At 47.0% G+C, this 23,135-nt stretch overlaps 1 protein-coding gene across 4 annotated transcripts in view; it reads right to left on the bottom strand.

Annotated features, from left to right (window-relative positions):
• LOC147100414 (uncharacterized) overlaps nucleotides 1–23,135 on the bottom strand; it is a 46,005-nt gene that overhangs the window by 5,514 nt on the left and 17,356 nt on the right. For 3 of the 4 annotated variants that reach the window (XR_015073758.1, XR_015073757.1, XM_085968258.1), the window contains 2 exons: nucleotides 8,567–8,602; nucleotides 5,161–5,196 (listed from right to left, as the gene is read on the bottom strand). Coding sequence is in view for 2 of the 4 variants with exons in the window: in XM_085968258.1 (XP_085824384.1) it covers nucleotides 5,161–5,196; nucleotides 8,567–8,602 (72 nt within the window). In the remaining 2 variants the exon portion in view is untranslated. The remainder of the gene's footprint in view (nucleotides 1–5,160; nucleotides 5,197–8,566; nucleotides 8,603–23,135) is intronic. The other variant, XM_085968260.1, reaches the window with a different exon arrangement.

Genomic DNA, 23,135 nt, shown 5'->3' with positions numbered 1-23,135 from the left:
CAAGTGTTGGAGCCCCTGAGGGCCCTGCTACAGACTGCTGCTCCTGGACTTTAGCCGAGGCAGTCTGGGCCAGCGGGAGCTCGGGCACCATGTCGGGTACTGATTGAGGGGGTGGTGAGGGAGGAGACGTGCTGACATCCAGTGAGAGGTCGCCACGTTCTGCGCCCGTTCCATCAATCTTCCTCCCTGGGGGCATCAGCCCTGCAGGTCTGCGGGAGAGCAAACTGGCAGAGATGAGTGACTGATGCCTTGGAAGCCCCGATCTAGTCTGCCCACCAGGTAAAACAGACGTTGGAGCTCAGAGTCTGCATTGTAGCTGTCTGAGCTTCTATCAAGGCCACAAAGGCTGGTAACACTGCCCTCCTGCTATGAGCAGTGGCTTTGGAGGTGACCACGGGTAGATTGCAGAGTTGCAGAGTTGAGAACCCCTGCGAAAGCACGCCACAGATGGTGGAAGTGGGACTTCTCCATCCTCTCTGCCGTAGTGGACAGAGTGCCTGGCAGGACTGCCAACACCTCATGGATTTGTTCCTGTGCCTCAAATATTCTCCTTTTCATGGCAGGCCCCAGAGTCGTTACATCTCTGTCTTGCTGAGCAGAGCTCGGAGAAGGCAGCACCCTCCAGCGCTTATTCTCCTCTCCTGTGCCTGCCACCGCTATCTGCTCCTGCTCACTTGTGCTGTGAGACTCACCAGGTGCCGGCCCATCTGTCTCAGTAACATGCCCACTTCGGTTTGGCAGTCTCTGGAACGCTTGTAGGGTGTAATGGTTTACCCTCAGGGGGGATGCGTTCCTTCGAGGAGTCTTCTTTCATGAAGGGCTGGGGTTTGTGTTCTTCTGGTGAGGGCTCTGGAGGGAAGAAAGGGTGAAGATTTAGTAATAATAGTAAAAAAATGGGTAAATGAAGCACTTGAGCATACTGTTTGAGGTGTGGTCAGCTGAAGGTGCAATTGGTTATGTGAGATGAGGGGGAATCTAAGTTTAAATCAGTCACCCTACTCTGCGGATCCGCTAACCTCACCATCACCAACGCTGAGCGTGTTACAGGCATCACTTATCTCCAGTGCCTCCTCCTCCACCAGGGTCACTTCCACATACTCCGGGGGCCTTCCACTTGTCCTGGCCCTCTCCCGTCTATTCTGCACTCTCTTCTCCTACGAAAGGGGTGGGACAGAGTTACGAATGGCTGGCCAGGATGTATGCTTCTTCTGGGTGTAATGCATGAAGGTGAAAGGGAAAATGAGGTTGTGAGAGTGGAGACGTCATGCGTTTACAGTAGGTAGCTACAGTGCGAATTGAGGTTTGCTGAGAGGAAGGGCAGGTTGAGCAACTTAGAGGAGATGAGATGAGGATGTGGTTAGTGGCAGCAGTGAATCGGGAGGTGAGCTTGTGCAAGGAGTGAGGATGAGAGGTGATACAGTGTGCCATTGTGATTGGTGGTGAGGAGAGTGAAGAGTGGTGTATGAGGGACAAGAGGAAGTGAAAGGAGGTGCATTGCAGGAGGTGGGTAAAGAACGACCTGCAGTGACCTCTCCTGACCTAGTCAGGTCATTGAAACGTTTCTTGCACTGGATCCAGGTCCTCAGAGTCACACTCCCGCTGCTGACTTCCTCCGTCATCTCAATCCAGACCTTCTTGGTTGTGGCAGCGGCTTTCCTCCTCCTCTTTTTCTTCTTCTTCTTCTTCCCACTCATCCCTCATGGACCTCACTGCACCCAGCAGGACCTCTGGGGAAGCAGAGAACTTGGGAGCCGCCTCCTCTCTCTTTGCAGCCATCTTCACAATTTGCACCAATACTTTTCTGTTACTGTAATACTGAATGCAGCCTCCCTTGAAGAGGCTGATGCTTCAAATAGTGGCCGGGACTCTGACTGGGACTTGCAACATGCGGGAGTGGGCGGGACACCCGCAGACACGTGAACGGGCTGAGAAACCCGGACGCATTGTTAAAATTGACCAGGCCTTGATGTCTCGCAAAGTTGCGGGCTCATCGCCCGCTACAGCCCTCGCATTCTCTGTTCCCGTCCCCATATTAAAGTCGGGGACCATGATTTTCTAATTCAATGGCCCAGAACTTGGTGTCGGGGGCTTGCCGCGCGTGCAAGCCCCCGATGTGCACTTACCCGGCGCGCCGACATCTGAAACCTGGCCCGCAGTGGATTTCCTGTCAGTGGCCCGGTTCTGATGTCGGCGCGCTGTGCTAACCTGACCCAGCGGCGTAGTTAGTGCGATGTGCCGGCTGGGATCAGGTGAGCACTGTTCAGCCAATCAGGGGAGGGGAAACTTCATTCATAAGTTTGATAGTAAAGACTGTCAGACTCATGAAAAGTACGGCACCCCAAAACACTACTTAAACTTTAAATAAAATTTTAAAAAGCATCCCAATAATTAAATTAACTATGAATAACTTTAAAAAACTATTTTAAACAATTAATCAAATTTTTGAAAAAAATAAATTTTTAATAAATAGGGTCTAAAACTAAACTTACCTTACTGTAGATTCTTTAAAAATAATAAACCTGTGGAAAAAAAAATTCTAAATTGTACTAAAAGACCACTTACCTGTAAAACTAAGTACTTACGTGTGGTTTTTCAATGTGTAAAAACCGGAGCCCTTTACACACGCGCAAATCTGTAAAAATACAGGAAATCCAAGTCGCACGCGCTGCCCAATACCGCGCATGCGTTCAGCCTCTTAACCCCTTGGGTCAGAGGACAGGAAATGCTGGTTTTCAGCGCATGCGCTGTGCGTGCTGAAAACCGGCAATTCTTTCTGGCACACGCGTGAGTACCCTGTCCGTACTCACGCGTTGTGACAGGAATTACTGGGCCATTGCAAATGTTTCCTAGAGCAGCTTCAAGTTTGTTCTCGAGCTGGAACAATTGTGTAAGACGCGAGTGTGGATACTCTTACCTTAAACCTAGACGTTACTGTTTGTGATACAAGTGTCTGAATGCTTAACACATTCATGTGACATTTCTCTGCTGGCTATGTTAACAGATTATTTCAAATGGATTATAATGCTATAAAACAGCCAGCAAATTGGCAGAGAGCTATGGGCACTTAAAGAAAGGTTTTTCTTAGATTCAGTAAAGTTTATATTCTTTCTTTGGTTCTGGTACATTCCCGGTCACGTTACATGGTCCTTGCAGATACAAAATCAGACTTACATCGTCCTTACATTTTGATTATGCTAAGTATCCAGGGTTGACAAGACCAGAGCCTTCCCTAGGTAGGAAGGGGCTGAGGTTCCTTTGGTTGGGGTGGGGTGGGGGGGCCAGAGCTGATCAGCATGCCTAGCCCTCTGCATTTGGAAGAGAATGAGGCAGCTAAGCTTTGGCCCCATTCAGACTCTTCTAGGGTTGATGTGCTCTCTGGGGGTTAGTTTGATTTCTGGCACGGAAGGCCACAAATACTTGGGCTCTTTTTTTTTTAGGTTAGTCAATACCTTTTTGAGAGGGCAGCCAATTCTCTGACATCCAGCACTAACATTCTAACATCAGCCCCGCTGGAGGTTGGTTTACATTATTGTGGTGTTAGGTCGGCCTGGAAACTCCATGTAGTCTGGTCCATTGCCCAGCTCGATTAGGGGTTCAGGCTGAAATGACTGTGGTGGCTGCAGGAATCGCCCTTGCTGTGCCCCATTGGCATAGGGGCTCGTTCCCTTTCTTTGCTCTTCATGCTCCGTCTTTCTGTACACCAGGTTCTTTATTCCATTTCTGGATGCCTCTCCAGAAGCAAATACAAGTTTGACATTTCCAAGTTCATATGAGGATAAATAATTCCGCCCCCCCCCCCCCCCCCCCCCCCACTCTCCTCAGCCCCTTCAACACAAGTCTCGGGTTGGGACAAAACCTTTTTTCCTGATTGTTGGATGAGGGGAGGGGGCAGTATATGTTTGGCCCTTCCCTCATGCCCTGTCTAGCCTAGTTAGTGGGTGATGCGCTATCAATTACTCATAAAAGACTGAGAGTTAAGAGAGTAACTAAAGGCTTTTATTAACTAAAGAATGAAGGTCTGCCTCGAGTGGTCGACCGGTCCAGAATACAAAGGGCTGGGGAACAGTCACCTTTATACTAGGACTTGTGGGAGGAGTCAGCCGAGGCATGTCCGGGCATGTACACAGTGGAATACAAACAGTGGTTTACCACAGTGGGGCAATGCCTATACGTGGTCCCTGAACTAACTGAACAGGCAGGAGGTCCTCAGCTCCTGACTGTTTTGCAGTAGAGTCCCTAACACTTAAAATGTCCATGTTTAAAATGGGCAGTCGCTTATAATGGCCAAAAAGGGATAACCGTTACCCATTAACATCAATTTCAAAGTTGTCTGTTTATAGCATCTTAAGTTCTCCTTTTATTTTGGACAGAAATAGCTGTGCTTACTCACTAGTTTGCACCTCGTTAAGGTACACTGAATGAAAAACTTGTTCCATAAAAACCACAATCTTCAAATTAAGAGGCTATTCTGTAAATGCTAGGTTCAAGAAGGCGGCTCACCACCACCTTCTGAAGGGCAATTAGGGACGGGCAATAAATGCTGGCCTTGCCAGCGACGCCCACATCCCATAAATGAATATAAAGAAAAAATACTATCGCATAATTGCCACCAGCAAAATGCTTTACACTAATGGCAATTTCTAGGCTTCATAGATTTCTACAATTCCTGATCAATAACTTAATAAATGTTGGTACAGATATTACAGAGTTGCACCTCCACTGAGGCATTAATCTCTCCTGTTCTGTAAGCGTTGCTGCAGCCCGCGTTTCAGATGTAGTGTCTGTCGGTCTGCATTTGTGGATTAAGATCATTGGAGTGCCACAATTTTCCTGTTCCACTACCTGGTGCCGCTACTCCGGGAACCTAAAGTCCACTACACATTGTGTACAGGAATTCCAGATTTACAAAAACTACTGCCGACAGCAAGCAGGAGAGTTTCAATTCCTCCAGACCAGCAGGTAGGCGTGAAGGGAGAATCGGGGAAGAACAGTGTGAGCAGTAACTGGGAGGGGAAAATCGGAGAAAGCATACATCGTTATATCAGCTATTGCACATAGCGGGCAAGTGGCATTTGCTCGAAGGCACCCGCTATAAGCATTGGGACTGTATCATCTTTAAATATTATCTACGGATCTCATAGCATTGTGCTAGATCCTTACCTGTGCGTGAGGCAGTGTTTGCGTTACAGATGATATCTGCAAACAAGGAGGAAATAATTAAACAGGTTACCTTGTTTTTAATTCGTTTGTGGGATGTGGGATGTGGGTGTCGCTGGCAAGGCCAGCATTTATTGCCCATCACCTAATTGAGAAGGTGGTGGTGAGCCGCCATCTTGAACCGCTGCAGTCCGTGTGGTGAAGGTACTTCCATAGCGCTGTTAGGGAGGGAGTTCCAGGATTTTGACCCAGCAACGATGAAGGATCGGTGATATACTTCTAAGTCAGGATGGTGTGTGACTTGGAGTGGAACTTGGAGGTGATGGTGTTCCCCTGCGCCTGCTGCTCTTGTCCTTCTAGGTGGAAGAGGTCGCGGGTTTGGGAGGTGCTGCCGAAGAAGCCTTGGCGAGTTGCTGCAGTGCATCTTGTAGATGGTACACACTGCAGCCACGGTGCGCCGGTGGTGGAGGGAGTGAATGTTTAAGGTGGTGGATGGGGTGCCAATCAAGCGGGCTGCTTTGTCCTGGATGGTGTCGAGCTGCTTGAATATTGTTGCAGCTGCACTCATCCAGGCAAGTGGAGAGTATTCTATCACACTCCTGACTTGTGCCTTGTAGATGGTGGAAAGGCTTTGGGGAGTCAGGAGGTGAGACACTCGCTGCAGAATACCTAACCTCTGACCTGCTCTTGTTGCCACAGTATTTATGTGGCTGGTCCAGTTAAGTTTCTGGTCAATGGTGATCCCCAGGATGTTGATGGTGGGGGGTTCGGCGATGGTAATGCCGTTGAATGTCAAGGGGCAGTGGTTAGACTCTCATTTGTTGGAGATAGTCATTGCCTGGCACTTGTGTGAAGCGAATCTTACCTGCCACTTATTAGGCCAAGCCTGAATGTCGTCCAGGTCTTGTTGCATGCAGGCATGGACTGCTTCATTATCTGAGGAGTTGTGAATGGCGCTGAACACTGTGCAGTCATCAGTGAATATCCCCATTTTTGACCTTATGTCGCAGCAGCTGAAGGTGGTTGGGCCGAGGACACTGCCTTGAGGAACTCCTGCAGTGATGTCCTGGGACTGTGATGATTGACCTTCAACCACCATAACCATCTTCCTTTGTGCTAGGTATAACTCCAGCCAATGGAGAGTTTTCCCCCCGATTCCCATTGTCTACAGTTTTCCTAGGGCTCCTTGATGCCACACTCTGTCAAATGCTGCCTTGATGTCAAGGGCCGCCACTCTCACCTCACCTCTGGAATTCAGTTACTTTGTCCATGTTTGGACCAAGGCTGTAATGAGGTCGGGAGCCGAGTAGTCTTGGCGGAACCCAAACTGAGCATTAGTCAGCAGGTTATTGGTGAGTAACTGCCGCTTGATAGCACTGTTGATGACACCTTCCATCACTTTGCTGATAATTGAGAGTAGACTGATGGGGTGGTAATTGGCCGGATTGGATTTGTCCTGCTTTTTGTGGACAGGACATACCTGGGCAGTTTTCCACATTGTCGGGTAGATGCCAGTGTTGCAGCTGTACTGGAACAGTTGGCTAGAGGCGCGGCCGGTTCTGGAGCACAAGTCTTCAGCACGATAGCCAGGATGTTGTCGGGGCCCATAGCCTTTGCTGTATCTAGTGCGCTCAGCCGTTTCTTGATATCATGTGGAGTTAATCGAATTGGCTGAAGACTGGCTTCTGTGACGATGGGGACCTCAGGAGTAGGCCGATATGGATCATCCACTTGGCACTTCTGGCTGAAGATGGTTGCAAATGCTTCAGCCTTGTCTTTTGCACTCACGTGCTGGGCTCCACCATCATTGAGGATGGGGATTTTCATGGAGCCTCCTCCTCCCGTTAGTTGTTTAATGGTCCACCACCATTCACGACTGGATGTGGCAGGACTGCAGAGCTTTGATCTGATCCGTTGACTGTGAGATTGCTTAGCCTTGTCTATAGCATGCTGCTTCCACTTTTTAGCATGCATGTAGTCCTGTGTTGCAGCTTCCCCAGGTTGGCACCTCATTATTAGGTATGCCTGATGCTGCTCCTGGCATGCTCTTCTATACTCCTTATTGAACCAGGGTTGGTCCCCTGGCTTAATGGTAATGGTAGAGTGAGGGATATGACGGGCTATGAGGTTACAGATTGTGGTGGAATACAATTCTGCTGCTGCCCCACAGTGCCTCATGGATGCCCAGTTTTGAGCTGCTAGATCTGTTCTGAATCTATCCCATTTAGCACGGTGGTAGTGCCACACAACACGATGGAGGGTGTCCTCAGTATGAAGACGGAAGTTCATCTCCACAATGACTGTGTGGTGGTCACTGCTACCAATACTGTCATGGCCAGATGCATTTGCGACAGGTAGATTGGTGAGGATTAGGTTAAGTAGGTTTTTCCCTCGTGTTGGTTCTCTCACCACCTGTCACAGGCCCAGACTGGCAGCTATGTCCTACAGGTCTTGGCCAGCTCAGTCAGTTGTTGTGCTACCGAGCCACTCTTGGTGATGGACATTGAAGTCCCCAACCCAGAGTACATTCTGTGCCCTTGCTACTCTCAGTGCTTCTTCCAAGCGGTGTTCAACATGGAGGAGTACTGATTCATCAGCTGAGGGAGGGCGGTAGGTGGTAATCAGCAGGAGGTTTCCTTGTCCATGCTTGACCTGATGCCATGAGACTTCATGGGGTCCGGAGTCAATGTTGAGGACTCCCAGGGCCACTCCTTCCCGACTGTATGCCACTGTGCTGCCACCCCTGGTGTGTCTGTCCTGCCGGTGGAACAGGACATACCCAGGGATGGCGGCACAGACCTACGTTGAACTAACACAAAACTGTCCTAAAACATTAACCTAGCCTCAAACTCAAACCTACCCTCAAACCAGTCAAATTTGAAGTGGAGCTACCGTCATCCTCAGTTATTGGATTTGAAATCGTCACTGAGCCATAGACTATTATCTAACCTTTAAATGCTACCCTACCTGAAGTCCCTTAACTAACCAATCTGTCAATTAACCTATTCTTAAACAATAACCTACCCTCAAATACTAACTAACACTCAAACACTAATCTAACTTCAAACACTAAGCTGCCCTCTAACATTAACTGCCCCTTAAGTATCAACTTACCCTTAAACACTAACCGATTCTCAAACACCAGCCTATTTTCAAACATTAATCAACCCTCCAGCATTTATCTAATCCGTAGATATTTGCCATTGTTCGAAAGTTTTTATTATTTTCAGCAAAGTTTGCATGTTTTTTCTTTGCTATCTGATAGTCACAGTATTTACAGGTAAACAGAGTCAGAATCTCTCCGGTCGAACTAATTGAACAGGCAGGAGGTCCTCAGCTCCTGACCGTTTTGCAATATCATCTTTTAGTTATCATTCACAGATCTCACAGCATTGTGTTAAATCCTTACCATTGGATGTGAGGGTGCTTGAGTTACTGACGGGATCTGCAAACAAGGAGGAAATGATTAAATTGGTTAACTACGGTGAACTAACACTATTTATAAGGGGAGGTTCCAGTTCCTGTGCCAAGTACAATGGAAGCCCCAGTGAATGTGTTCCTTGGTTACCAGTCAAATTTAAAGTGTAGCTATTGTCATCCTCCGACAGTTATTTAATTTCAAATCCTCACCGAGCCATAGACTATTATCTAACCGTCAAATGCTTGTTTACCTGAAGTCCCATAACTAACCACATAAATGCTGGAAGCACTCAGCAGGTGAGGCAGCATCTGTGGAGAGAGAAACAGAGTTTACGTTTCAGGTCTGGGACCCTTCGTCAGACGACCTGAAATGTTAACTCTGTTTCTCTCTCCACAGATGCTGCCTGACCTGCTGAGTATTTCCAGCATTCTCTGTTTTTATTTCAGATTTCCATCATCTGCAGAATTTTGCTTTTGTTTTCTCTTAACAAACCAGTTTGTTATCTAAACCTCAAACACTAACCTAGCCATCAGTCATTGCCTTAGCCATTACCTAACCTTCAAACAGTAAAGCTGCAGAGCCCTCTGATCAGACCACACCTTGAGTACAAAACGTGTCCACTTATAGCCACCAGGCTGCAAGGGAAATAATCTAGTGCCACAAAGAGCCCAAGGCTGTCCACTAGTGTTGGAATGGACCTCCTCTATCTTGTGATCTTATGAATCACTGTCAAACATTGCCCTACTTTTAGACACAAACCTGTTCTCAAACAAGAACCTACCATCAAACAGTAATTAACACTCAAACACCAACACTCAAACCTGTTGCTCCAGCTCAAGCTCGGAGTTTCAGAGCTTGAGTGGTTGGCAGCACTGCAGTGCATCCGAGAGTCGAAGGGTTTCCCGGAGTGTGTGTTGGGAGGTGGCCACCCCACTGCCACAGGAGGTGAGGGAATGGGTGACCACCACAGGGTAGGAGGAAGACATAGGTAGTGCAGGAATCCCCCAAGCCAGTGGCACTCGCTAACCGGTTTACAGTGTTGAACACCGGGGAGGGCGACGGCTCCTTGCAGTAAGAATCAAACCCTTGGCACGGCAGGAGATTTGACTGCACATACAGGAAAAAGAAAGATCAGAAATGCAGTAGTCATCGGGGATTCGATAGTTAGGGGCATAGACAGATGTTTCTGCTGTAAAGGAATAGCCATATTCAGAAAAATACACCATCTATGAACAGAATTCTGACTTTATTAAACATGACAAACTGGGTTTGAAAATCTAAAAGCCACAACGATGGAAAAGCTGTAAACAGCATACAAGCTTTTGAGATAAGATCAGTTGTTGACACTGAAACAATAGCCCTATTGAAGCAGAGGGTTAGAGCTTCCAGAAAGTCTGAGCTTTGGAGGGAACACAATGGAATGCCCAGTTAAAAGTGTCATAAACCAACACTTTGGAAAGAAACACAAAGATTAAAGAAACATGTGCCTTTGTAAAAAATAACATCAAATGAAACACGGGAGGCACCAGCCATTACATTGTTTTTGTGTTAAACTTGGAACACCTAGGAGACACAAAGTCTGCAATATGACCAACTGAGGTAAATAAGAATTGCATAGATCACCCTAGTTGAAGTGTTTTTAATTTACACATTGTAAAAAGATACAAACAGAAGACCTTCGTAAGAATGGCATCAAGTACGTGACTGCTGTCATATTGTTTTTATGATAAGTTTTGAACACCTAAAGGAGAGACACAAGTCTGAATGCTACAAGCTGAGCTAACTGTAAGAGTAGCAGGGGTCAACAGAAAAATGACTAGAGATAATTAGCTTACATCAGCAGAAAACTTCAAAGGACATACCGCTGAAAAACGGGTATAAAAATTGGACTTTCAAATAGGAAGACAGAATTCACTGGAAGGGGCAAAGCGATTCTCGGCTTCAGAGTCTCTGTAAGCCTACAACTCTTTGAGTCTCGGTTAATCAAAGGAATTTGATTTTGGTGGATATCCTGGAATAAGACTAAATAAGAAATGTAAAAATGTAACGAAGTTAAGATTTGAGAATAAGGATCTCTGAGAATAAGAATTGTAAGCTATTGTTTTTGGAACTGTTAATGTTGCGATTGAATCACCAGCTGTAATTACATATTGGTTCTTTAATAAATCTATATATTTTTTTTGAATTTTTTCACATGGTACTTCTGTATCAAACTCACGAACTCAATCTCTGTACACTCTTTGGTGAGGAGTTGCAGAATTCTGGGGGAGTTTTCCAGACCCTCATAATATCTGGAAGGTTACAGTCTAGTTAAACTTATTAAAAGTGCTATCTGGAGGACGGTAACATCTTCAGGTCGTTCCTTTCCTTTAGGGAGAGATAGTCCGGACCTTTAGACACAATTAATCATCTTATAGGATTTGGCTACCTCTAACTTTAGTTGAAGGTGAATGTCTGGGGAATACGCCTGATCCGGGGTAGTCCGAAAAGGGCTAGGACTAGTAATTATCCCTTCACTGCAACTGCAAACATGGGGAGGATTTTAACCACACAAAACAGGTGGGTTGGGGTTGGGTGGGATGTTAAAATTTTAAAAATCTTAAACCCAACCCCAACCCACCTCCAACCCTCCCACTTCTGGCTTTAACGGCGGCGAGACAGGTACGGATAACCAACTCGCTCCCAGGAGGTAGGGTTGGCCATTTAAATATTATAATGAAGCTGTGTGCCTATCTTTCAGGTTTAACCCTGGCCGGCCGGGTTTCCCGGGCCTCGGGAAACCAGGCAGCTCAATTATGTAATGATAAGAGAAGGAAAAGGAGGAGGGGCGTGGCAGTATTGATTAAGGATGATGTTACAGTTCTAAATAGAAAGGATACACGAGATGGTTCTAGGACTGAATCTATTTGGCTTGAGTTGAGGAACAGAGGGGAAGCTGTTACATTGCTGGGAGTTTTTTTATAGAGCTCCACACAGTAAAAAGGAGATAGATGAGCAAATTTGTTCACGAATTTCAAAGGCATGTAACAAAAATAGAGTAGTAATATTAGGAGACTTTAATTACCCTAATATATAGACTGGGAAAAACATAGTGCTAAGGGTAGGGAAGGAGAGGAATTTCTGATATGTGCTCAGGAGAACTTTCTTGATCAATATGTCTTCAATCCAACAAGGAAGGAAGCCGTGTTGGATCTGGTTCTGGGAAATGAAATAGGACAAGTGGGGGGTGTTACAATAGGAGATCATCTAGCCAACAGTGACCACAATATAATTTAGAGTTATTAGGAAAGAGACCAGAAAATACCGAAGTTAAAAATGCTCAACTAGGGAAGAGCTCATTTCAGTGATTTAAGATGGGACCCAGCACAGGTGGATTGGAAAAGGGAATTGCAGGGTAAAGCAGGAACGGAGCAATAGGGGGCATTCAGGGAAGAGTTAGTTCAGGTACAAACTAGGCATATGCATTTAGGGGAAAAGGTAGAGCCCTCAAAGCTAATGCACCCTGGATGACAAAGGAAATAAAATATAAAATAAAACAGAAAAAGGAGGCTTATGACAAATGTCAGGAGCAAGATTCAGTTAATAACCAGGAAGATTATGGAAAGTACAGGAAGAGATTGAAAAAATTATTACGGGATGCAAAAAGAGGTCACGAGAAAAGATTAGCAGGCAACATTAAATTGAACCCGAAAACATTTTTAAACATAAAGTGTAAGAGTTTAGCTAGGGAAAAAGTTGGGCTTATTAAGGACCCAAAGGGAAATCTTCAAGTAGAAGCAGAGGACATGGCAAAAGTATTAAATTAGTATTTTGCATCTGTCTTCACAAAGGAAGTGGATGATGTGAAGGCTACACTAAAAGAGAAGAGGGAAGTTATGGACGGGATAGTAATAGATTGAGAAGATCAGCATTACTGAAAGGTGGTGAGTCACCTGGTCCAGATGGAATGCATCCGAGGTTGCTGAAAGAAGTAAAGGTAGAAATAGCAGAGGCATTGGTCACAATCTTTCAATCCTCATTGGATACAGGAGTAGTGCTGACGGAATGGAGGGTTGCTAATGTTGTGCCACTATTCAAGGAAGGGGCGAGGGATAAACCAGGAAACTACAGGCCAGTCAGCCTAACAATGTGGTGGGAAAGTTATTGGAAACCATTATCAGGGGGCAAAACAAACTTTCATTTGGAAAGGCATGGGTTAATCAAGGAGAGCCAGCATTGATTTGTTAAAGGCAAATTGTGTCTGTCTAACTTGATGAGGCAACAGAGAAGATTGATTAAGGTAGTGCAGCAGATGTATATATGGACTTTCAGAAGGCATTCGACAAAGCGCCACACAGGAGGTTTGTTAAGAAGATTGAAGCCCATGGAATTAAGGGGAAAGTGGCGGGATGGACACGGAATTGGCTCAGTGACAGGACGCAGAGGGTGGTGGTGGATGGATGTTTTTCAGACTGGGAGGTGGTTTGCAGTGGTGTTCCCCAAGGATCAGTTTTGGGTCCATTAATCTATTTAATTTTTGTAAACGACCCAGACTCGGGGTACTAGGAGCAGCATTATAAAGTTTGCAGATGATAAAAAAAAATTGCCAACATAGTGGATAGTTGTAGATTTCAGGCTGACATAGACAGGATGGTGAAATGGGCAGAAGCATGGCAAATGGAGTTCAATGCAGAGAAGTGTGAAGTGATGCACTTTAGGAGGAATAATATGACAAGACAGTGTACTATAAATGGCACGATTTTGAAAAGTGTAGATGAACAGAGAGGCCTTGGTGTCCATACACAAAAATTCTTAAAGGTGGCAGGGCAAGTTGATAAGGTGTTTAAAAGAAAGCATGATTGACCTGAAACATTAACTCTGCTTTTTTTTTTATTCGTTCATGGGATATGGGTGTCGCTGGCAAGGCCAGCATTTATTGCCCATCCCTAGTTGCCCTTGATAAGGTGGTGGTGAACCGCCTTCTTGAACCGCTGCAGTCCGTGTGGTAAAGGTACTCCCACAGTGCTATTAGGGAGGGAGTTCCAGGATTTTGACCCAGCGACGATGAAGGATCGGCGATATATTTCTAAGTCAGGATGGTGTGTGACTTGGAGGGGAACTTGGAGGTGGTGGTGTTCCCATGCGCCTGCTGCCCTTGTCCTTCTAGGTGGAAGTGGTCGCGGGTTTGGGAGGTGCTGCCAAAGAAGCCTTGGCGAGTTGCTGCAGTGCATCTTGTAGATGATACACACTGCAGCCACGGTATGCCGGTGGAGGGAGTGAATGTTTAAGGTGGTGGATGGGGTGCCAATCAAGCGGACTGCTTTGTCCTGGATGGTGTCGAGCTTTTTGAGTGTTGTTGGAGCTGCACTCATCCAGGCAAGTGGAGAGTATTCCATCACACTCCTTACTTATGCCTTGTAGATGGTGGAAAGGCTTTGGGGAGTCAGGAGGTGAGACACTCGCCGCAGAATACCTAGCCTATGACCTGCTCTTGTTGCCACAGTATTTATGTGGCTGATCCAGTTAAGTTTCTGGTTAATGGTGACCCCCAGGATGTTGATGGTGGGGGATTCAGCAATGGTAATGCCATTGAATGCCAAGGGGAGGTGTTTAGACTGTCGCTTGTTGGAGATAGTCATTGCCTGGCACTTCTGTGGCGCGAATGTTACCTGCCACTTATCAGCCCAAGCCTGAACGTCGTCCAGGTCTTGTTGCATGCGGGCATGGACTGCTTCATTATCTGTGGAGTTGCGAATGGCGCTGAACACTGTGCAGGCATCAGCGAAAATCCCCATTTCTGACCTTATGTTGGAGGGAAGGTCATTGATGAAGCAGCTGAAGATGGTTGGACCTAGGACACTGCCCCGAGGAACTCCTGCAGCAATGTCCTGGGGCTGTGATGATTGACCTTCAACCACCACAACCTTCTTCCTTTGTGCTAGGTATGACTCCAGCCAGTGGAGCGTTTTCCCCCTGATTCCCATTGACTTCAGTTTTACTAGGGCTCCTTGATGCCACATTCGGTCAAATGCTGCCTTGATGTCAAGGGCTGTCACTCTCACCTCACCTCTGGAATTCAGCTCCTTTGTCCATGTTTGGACCAAGGCTGTAATGACGTCGGGAGCCGAGTGGTCTTGGCGGAACCCAAACTTGGCATCAGTCAGCAGGTGCCGCTTGATAGCACTGTCGATGACACCTTGCATCACTTTGCTGATGATTGAGAGTAGACTGATGGGGCGGTAATTGGCCGGGTTGGATTTGTCCTGCTTTTTGTGGACAGGACATACCTGGGCAGTTTTCCACATTGTCAGGTAGATGCCAGTGTTGTAGCTGTACTGGAACAGCTTGGCTAGAGGCACAGCTATTTCTGGAGCACAAGTCTTCAGCACGATAGCCAGGATGTTGTCGGGGCCCATAGCCTTTGCTGTATCCACTGCGCTCAGCCGTTTCTTGATATCACGTGGAGTGAATCGAATTGACTGAAGAATGGCTTCTGTGATGGTGGGGACCTCGGGAGTAGGCCGATATGAATCATTCACTCGGCACTTCTGGCTGAAGTTGGTTGCAAACGCTTCAGCCTTGTTTTTTGCACTCACGTGCTGGGCTCCACCATCATTGAGGATGGGGATATTCTTGGAGCCTCCTCCTCTTGTTAGTTGTTTAATGGTCCACCACCATTCACGACTGGATGTGGCAGGACTGCAGAACTTTGATCTGATCTGTTGATTGTGGGATTGCTTAGCCCTGTCTATAGCAGGCTGCTTCCGCTTTTTAGCATGCATGTAGTCCTGTGTTGCAGCTTCCCCAGGTTGGCACCTCATTATTAGGTATGCCTGGTGCTGCTCCTGGCATGCTCTTCTACACTCGTTGTTGAACCAGGGTTGGTCCCCTGGCTTGGTGGTAATGGTAGAGTGAGGGATATGCCAGGCCATGATGTTACAGATTGTGGTGGAATACAATTCTGCTGCTGCTGATGGCCCACAGTGCCTCATGGATGCCCAGTTTTGAGCTGCTAGATCTGTTCTGAATCTATCCCATTTACCACGGTGGTAGTGCCACAGAACACGATGGAGGGTGTCCTCAGTGTGAAGACAGGACTTCGCCTCCACAATGACTGTGCGGTCGTCACTGCTGCCATGGGCAGATGCATCTGCGACAGGTAGATTGGTGAGGACGAGGTCAAGTACGTTTTTCCCTCTTGTTGGTTCACTCACTACCTGTCGCAGGCCCAGACTGGCAGTTATGACCTTTAGGACTCGGCCAGCTCAGTCAGTAGTGGTGCTACCGAGCCACTCTTGGTGATGGACATTGAAGTCCCCCACCCAGAGTACATTCTGTGCCCTTGCTACTCTCAGTGCTTCTTCCAAGTGGTGTTCAACATAGAGGAGTGCTGATTCATCAGCTGAGGGAGGGAGGTGGTAATCAGCAGGAGGTTTCCCTGCCCATGCTTGACCTGAAGCCATGAAACTTCATGGGGTCCGGAGTCAATGTTGAGGACTCCCTGGGTCACTCTTTCCCGACTGTATACCACTGTGCCATCATCCCTGGTGGGTCTGTCCTGCCGGTGGGACAGGACATACCCAGGGATGGTGATGGAGGAGTTCAGGACATTGGCTGAAAGGTATGATTCTGTGAGTATAACTATGTCAGGCTGTTGCTTGACTAGTCTGTGGGACAGCTCTCCCAATTTTGGCACAAGTTCCCAGATGTTGGTGAGGAGGATTTTGCAGGGTTGACTGAGCTGGGTGTGCCGTTGCCGTGTCCGTAGCCGGTGCCGGGTGGTCTGTCCGGTTTCATTCTTATTATTTTGCTTCGTAGCAGTTAGTTACAGCTGAGTGACTTACTGGGCCATTTCAGAGGACAGTTAAGAGTCAACCACATTGCTGTGGGTCTGGTGTCACCTTATAGGCCAGACTAGGAAAGGACATAGAAACTAGGAGCAGGAGTAGGCCATTCGGCCCCTCGAGCCTGCTCCGCCATTTAATGAGATCATGGCTGATCATCCAAATTCAGTACCCTGGCCCTGCTTTCTCCCCATATCCCTTGATCCCTTTAGAAATATATCCAACTCCTTCTTGAATATATTTACTGAATTGGCCTCAGCTGCCTTCTGTGGTAGAGAATTCCACAGGTTCACCACTCTCTGGGTGAAGAAATTCCTCCTCATCTCTGTTCTCTGTCCTAAATGGCTTACCCCTTATCCTTAGCATGTGACCCCTGGTTCTAGACTCCCCCGCCATCGTGAACATCCTTCCTGCATCTAGTCTGTCTAGTCCTGTTAGAATTTTATAAGTTTTAATGAGATCCCCTCTCATTCTTCTAAACTCCAGCAAATATAGCCCAATCGACCCTTATACCTGCCCTCCCAGGTATCAATCTGGTTTCCTTTCCTAAAGGACATTAGTGAACCAGATGGACTGTTACGACAACCCAATAGTTTCATGGTCACCATTACTGATACAGTACTAGCTATTTATTTCAGATTTATTTAATTAACTGAATTTAAATTCCCCACATGCCATGGTCAGATTTGAACTCACATCTTTGAAGATCATTAGTCCAGACCCTAGCCCAGTGACATTACCATTATGCTACCATTCCTGTTCTGTCTCCACAGCTGCTCCCTGACCTGCTGAGTATTTCCAGCATTTTCTGTTTTTGGTTCAGATTTCCAGCATCCACAGTATTTTGCTTTTGTGTTACCAGGATGTTGTTGTGTATGTACCTTTAAGAGAATAACTGGTCTCAGACTGCAGTACCGGCAGTGACCACCCCTGTATAAAAGGCGCTAGTAAGCCTCTGTAGTTTCAGTTTCCCGATTGACTCCTTTCAGTAAAGACTTGTTTTGTTCAACTCCTGCTGTCCGTGTCTCAATCATACACGGACATAATACTGGCGACGAGCAGATACGAACTTACCTACAGTCTGCACCACCTCCTGGGATCCATTCCTGCAGCGAAGTGAGCAGAGGTCGAGGCCAGAAGGAAGAAAGAAGCAGTAGAAACGGGCGTCGACCGTGGGCATCCGCCCCTGTGTTAGCAGAGTTGAAGATTGCTGGAGAAGCTGTCGAAAGCGGGGCCTGGTTCCTGTCGACGGTGCTTCAGCTAATCGGGCTGGTGGCAGGTAGTACACTGATCCTTCCTGGGCTGCGGCGGTCGCGAACTCGAGCGGGTTGCTTGCAACGGGGCCGAGCAGCGTTGTCGGGAAGAGGAGAGAGAGAGGGTGGAGCACACAGGGCGCGGCCGGTGCTACGAAGCCGGGCTGCGTATAGACCCGAGAAGAGGGAGGCAAGTGTCCCACAGGGTTGTTCCACGATGGGAAAATAATAAAAAAAGAAATATTAAACGCACAGGAAACCGCGAAGAGCTGCAGGTTGCAACGGAAACCACGGAAAGCAGCGCTAGCAACAGCGGGGAAGAAGGCAAAAGCGCGGGAGGCACCATCTTAATCAGCGGGGAAGAAGGCAAAGCGTGGGAGGTGACATTTTGTTAAATCGGGGAAGAAGGCAAAGCGCGGGAGGTGCCATTTTAGATTTTCAAGATGCCGAAGACTGGCTGTATCACTACCTTTGATAATACAATAGAGGACTGGACCACGTATGTGGAAAGAGTCGAGGTATATTGCGAGGCAAACGAAATAGCCGATGAGAAAAAGGCATCGGTATTGCTAAACTTAATGGGCGCTAGAATGTACGGCCTATTGCGGGACTTGATTACTCCAGCCAAACCGAAGGCGAAGAGTTTTAACAAAATTGTTGCTGTCCTACAGGAACACCTAAACCCTGCACCGCCGTTGATAGCTGAAAGATTTAAATTCCACAGGAGAACTCAGCATAAAGATGAGAGCAATGCTGAGTACCTTACGGAACTATGCAAGCTATCAAAGCACTGCCAGTTCGGAGCAGGACTGGCAGATACACTACGGGACAAATTTGTCTGTGGACTCCTGAGTGAAGGAACACAGAAGAAGTTACTCTCAGAGAAAGAGCTGACGCTAGATAAGGCTTTCAGCATGGCAGTATCGTACGAAGCAGCAGCCAGGGGAGCTGCGGAAATTCAACAAAAGCCACAGGAATACGGCACCCACGAAATGACACGATGATTTGCAAAATGTTATCGCTGCGGCAGAACTAACCATGACCAGAAGGACTGCTGGTCCAAGGACAAAATATGCAGGCAATGCGGAAAGATGGGACACATTGCACGAGTTTGCAGGTCTCGGAAGAAGACCAGCGACAACAAAAAAGCTACTAAGGAACTGTACAAGAAAGTACAAAAGATGACGGACAGTAGTTCCGAAGACCAGATGAGCGATAGTGAATCCAGGAACAGGAGACTAAGCTGTCTCAAACTTCACAATGTAATCGCAAAAGAGGATCACCGAACCATTTGGGTCACCCTCACGATAGCAGGGTCCCAAGTTAAAATGGAATTGGATACAGGATCAGCGCTAACCGTCATGAATCGACGAGACTACGAGTGGCTATTCTCACACATACCCTTGAGAGAGACATCCATCGTCTTGACGACGTATACGGGGCAAAAAGTATACCCCAGAGGAAAAATAAGGGTGCCTGTCGAATACAACGGCAAGAAAATATGGAAATTGTATCTCTACATACTGCAAAATGGTGGACCACCGTTATTGGGACGTGAATGGATCAGGAAGATAAGCTTAGATTGGCACTCCATTCATGCAATGACGGTGGATGGTAAAAAAGATGAAGACGTCACTCCTGGACGATTGTCAACAATCTTAGCTAACGCCAAAGAGGTATTTCAACAAGAACTGGGCACTCTTAAAGGCATAACCGCCTCAATAAAAATAGAAGAGAATGCAATTCCCAAGTTTTTCAAAGCAAGACCGGTACCATATGCAATTCGCCCAGCCGTCGAGGCAGAGCTGGAGAATCTGGAGAAGGCAGGCGTGTTGTCTAAGGTCGACTGGAGCGAGTGGGCGACACCCATCGTTCCTGTCATGAAGAAAGCGTTGAGCAATAAGTCTGAGGAGCCAAGGAAGGTTCGCATCTGTGGGGATTTCAAGGTGACGGAGAACCCAGTCCTTCACACAGTACAATATCCTCTTCCAAGGATAGAAGACATCTTCGCCTCACTGTCTGGAGGGAAGCGTTTTACAAAAATTGACCTAGCACAAGCATATTTGCAGATGGAGGTTGAAGAATCCTCTCGGAAGTATCTCACGATAAACACTCACAAAGGTCTTTACCAGTATCATCGATTGGTATTTGGAGTAGCATCAGCTCCGGCGATATGGCAAAGAGCAATGGAACAAGTCCTGCAAGGGATTCCGGGGACTCAGTGTTATTTGGACGACATCCTTGTGACAGGTGAAGATGACAGTGTACACCTTAACAACCTAGAACAGGTGCTCACTAGACTACGGGAACATGGGCTACGAGCCAACCGCCCCAAGTGCGAGTTTTTTAAGAAACAGATATCGTATTGTGGCCACGTGATTGATGAAGAGGGGTTACATAAGTCCCCTGACAAAATTGAAGCGGTTGTTAAGGTCCCAGCGCCTGAAAATGTGTCGCAACTGAGGTCATTCCTCGGATTGGTGAATTACTACCATAGGTTTTTGCCGAATTTGTCGACAATCCTGCACCCACTGAACGCCTTGCTACGAACGGAAGTAGCATGGAAATGGAGCAATGACTGTAAGCGGGCCTTTCAGAAGAGTAAGGACTTAATCACTTCAAGAGAAGTATTGGCTCACTACAACCCAGCACTGCCGATCAGACTGGCGTGTGATGCGTCTCCCTACGGCATTGGGGCGGTACTGTCACATAAATTCCGTGATGGTTTAGAGAGGCCGATAGCTTTTGCGTCACGCTCGTTAACTTCTGCCGAGCGTAACTACGCCCAGATTGACAGAGAGGCCCTCAGCCTAGTGTGGGGGGTGAAGAAGTTCAATCACTACCTGCACGGTCAAAAATTGACTCTACTAACCGATCATCAACCTCTTGTCTCCATTTTCAACCCTCAGAAGGGCGTACCGATAATGACAGTGCAACGGCTGCAGAGGTGGTCCCTTTTCCTAGGGGCACACCAATATGACATCGAGTACAAAGGAACTAAACAGCATGGGAATGCTGATGGATTGTCACGTCTACCGTTGCCAACGGTGGAAGAAGAAGACCTTGCAGTGGATCCAATGGAGTTATTCCACTCGACCATAGTCGAATGTCTCCCTGTGACGAATGCAAACATAGAAAAGGAAACATGGAATGACCCGACACTATCACGGGTCTATGATTTAACGGTGAAGGGATGGCCAGCACATGGCGAACCACTGCTGCCAGCATTCTCGCCGAGAAGAGAACAGCTGTCAGTGTACAGAGGAACCTTGATGTGTGGATCCAGAGTAGTAATTCCACCTAAGTTGATGGATAGTGTGCTCCATGAGCTTCATGAGGGTCATCTGGGTGGGGTAAAAATGAAGAACTTAGCCAGAGCGTTTGTGTGGTGGCCGGGAATCGATAGAGAAATCGAAGAGATGACCAAGAGCTGTGCAGGATGCCAGAAGGTCCAAAACGCCCCACCACAAGCTCCTCTACATCCATGGGAGTGGCCCTCATCTCCATGGCAAAGGGTGCACATTGATTTTGCTGGTCCCTTCATGGACTCGATGTTTTTAGTTGCGGTGGATGCACATTCAAAGTGGCCAGAGGTAATAAAAATGTCCTCAACCACCACGGAAAAAACTATCACAGTTTTACAAACCATATTCGCCAGGAATGGGCTGCCTGAACAGATTTGCTCTGACAATGGACCACAGTTTGTGTCTGAAGAGTTCCGGAGGTTCTTAAAGAACAATGGTGTTAAGCATTACACATCTGCCCCATATCATCCAGCCACTAATGGATTGGCCGAGAGGTTTGTTCAAACATTCAAGAAGGCTATCAAGGCAATGTGTAATGAAGATATACCCCTACAACACAAGGTGGACAACTTCTTGTTTGCCTACCGGAATGCGGCACATGCGGTTACCAACCAAACTCCAGCCATGATGTTCTTCAATCGAAGACTACGATGCCGCTTGGATTTGGTTAAGCCAAACGTCCGAAGAGATGTGGAGAACAGGCAGTTTCAGAATATGAATGAAAGGCCGACCAGGAGTTTTAAGATAGGTCAACCAGTTTTGGCCTGGGACTACCGCACTGAGAAATGGCAGCCAGGAACGATTTGTACACGGCAAGGACCTCTCATGTATACCGTGGACGTTGGAGAGAGCATTGTAAGACGCCATGCTGACCAGATTCTAGAGTCACTGGAAAACGTCAACTCCACACCACGATCTGATACACCTGGTAATGAAATCGATGTACCAATTGCAGTTACCGCAGAATCGGTGATATTGGAAGCAGATGAACCAAACAACGACATTGATCCCGACTCAACCTTGCCAGAGGAACCTGATACCCCAAAGAGGCGTTATCCAGACAGAATCAGGAAGCCTCCTCAAAGACTGAACTTATAATTGCTTAAACTTAACCAATGTATCTAGCAACCGTAATTGTGATTGTAATTAGTTATCATTTAGTTGTTAAATGAATGTTATGTACTGTTCATCTAAAAGGGGAGGAATTGTTGTGTATGTACCTTTAAGAGAATAACTGGTCTCAGACTGCAGTACCGGCAGTGACCACCCCTGTATAAAAGGCGCTAGTAAGCCTCTGTAGTTTCAGTTTCCCGATTGACTCCTTTCAGTAAAGACTTGTTTTGTTCAACTCCTGCTGTCCGTGTCTCAATCATACACGGACATAATAGATGTTACCAGGGATGAGAGACTTCAGTTATGTGGAGAGGTTGGAAAAGTTAGGACTGTTCTTCTTGCAACAGAGAAGTTTAAGAGGTGACCTAATAGAGATTCTGAAGATGATGAGTGGCTTTGATGGAGTAGATGGAGAGAAAAGCTGTTCCCTTGGGCGAGTGGGTCAATAACCAGAGGCCCTAGATTTAAAATCATTGGCAAAAGATCTAGAGGGGAGACGAGGAGAAATGTTTCACTCAGGGATTTGTCGGGATCTCGAACTCTCTGCCTGAAAGGATGGTGGAAGCTGATTCAATAAATCATTTTAAAAGGGAGTTGGACAGGTGCTTGACGATGAGCAACTTACAGGGTTAAGAACAAAAAGCGGGAGTGTAGGATCAAGCACGACTGCTCTGTCAAAGAGCCAGCATGAGCAAGACGGGCCGAATGGCCTCCTTCTGTGCTGTAAGTTTCTACGATTCAATAAAAACCAATCTACCATCAAACACTATTTGTAGGGAAATGGTGTTAGGGAAATTGACGGGATTGAAGGCCGATAAACATAGAAACATAGAAACATAGTCTGTCCAGTCCTGTCAGAATTTTATAAGTTTCAATGAGATCCCCTCTCATTCTTCTAAACTCCAGCGAGTATAAGCCCAATCGACCCAATCTCTGGAAGTGGCCCTAGAAATAGTAGATGCATTGCTGGTCATCGTCCAAAATTCTATAGACTCTGGAACAGTTCCCATGGATTGGAGGGTAGCTAATGTTACCCCACTATTTAAAAAAGGTGGTAGAGAGA

The sequence above is a fragment of the Somniosus microcephalus genome, chromosome 26, assembly GCF_052327205.1.
Source record: "Somniosus microcephalus isolate GS21.2 chromosome 26, FLI_Smic_1.0, whole genome shotgun sequence".
Taxonomy (NCBI): Eukaryota; Metazoa; Chordata; class Chondrichthyes; order Squaliformes; family Somniosidae; genus Somniosus; species Somniosus microcephalus.
This window is presented reverse-complemented; position numbering and strand designations above follow the sequence as displayed.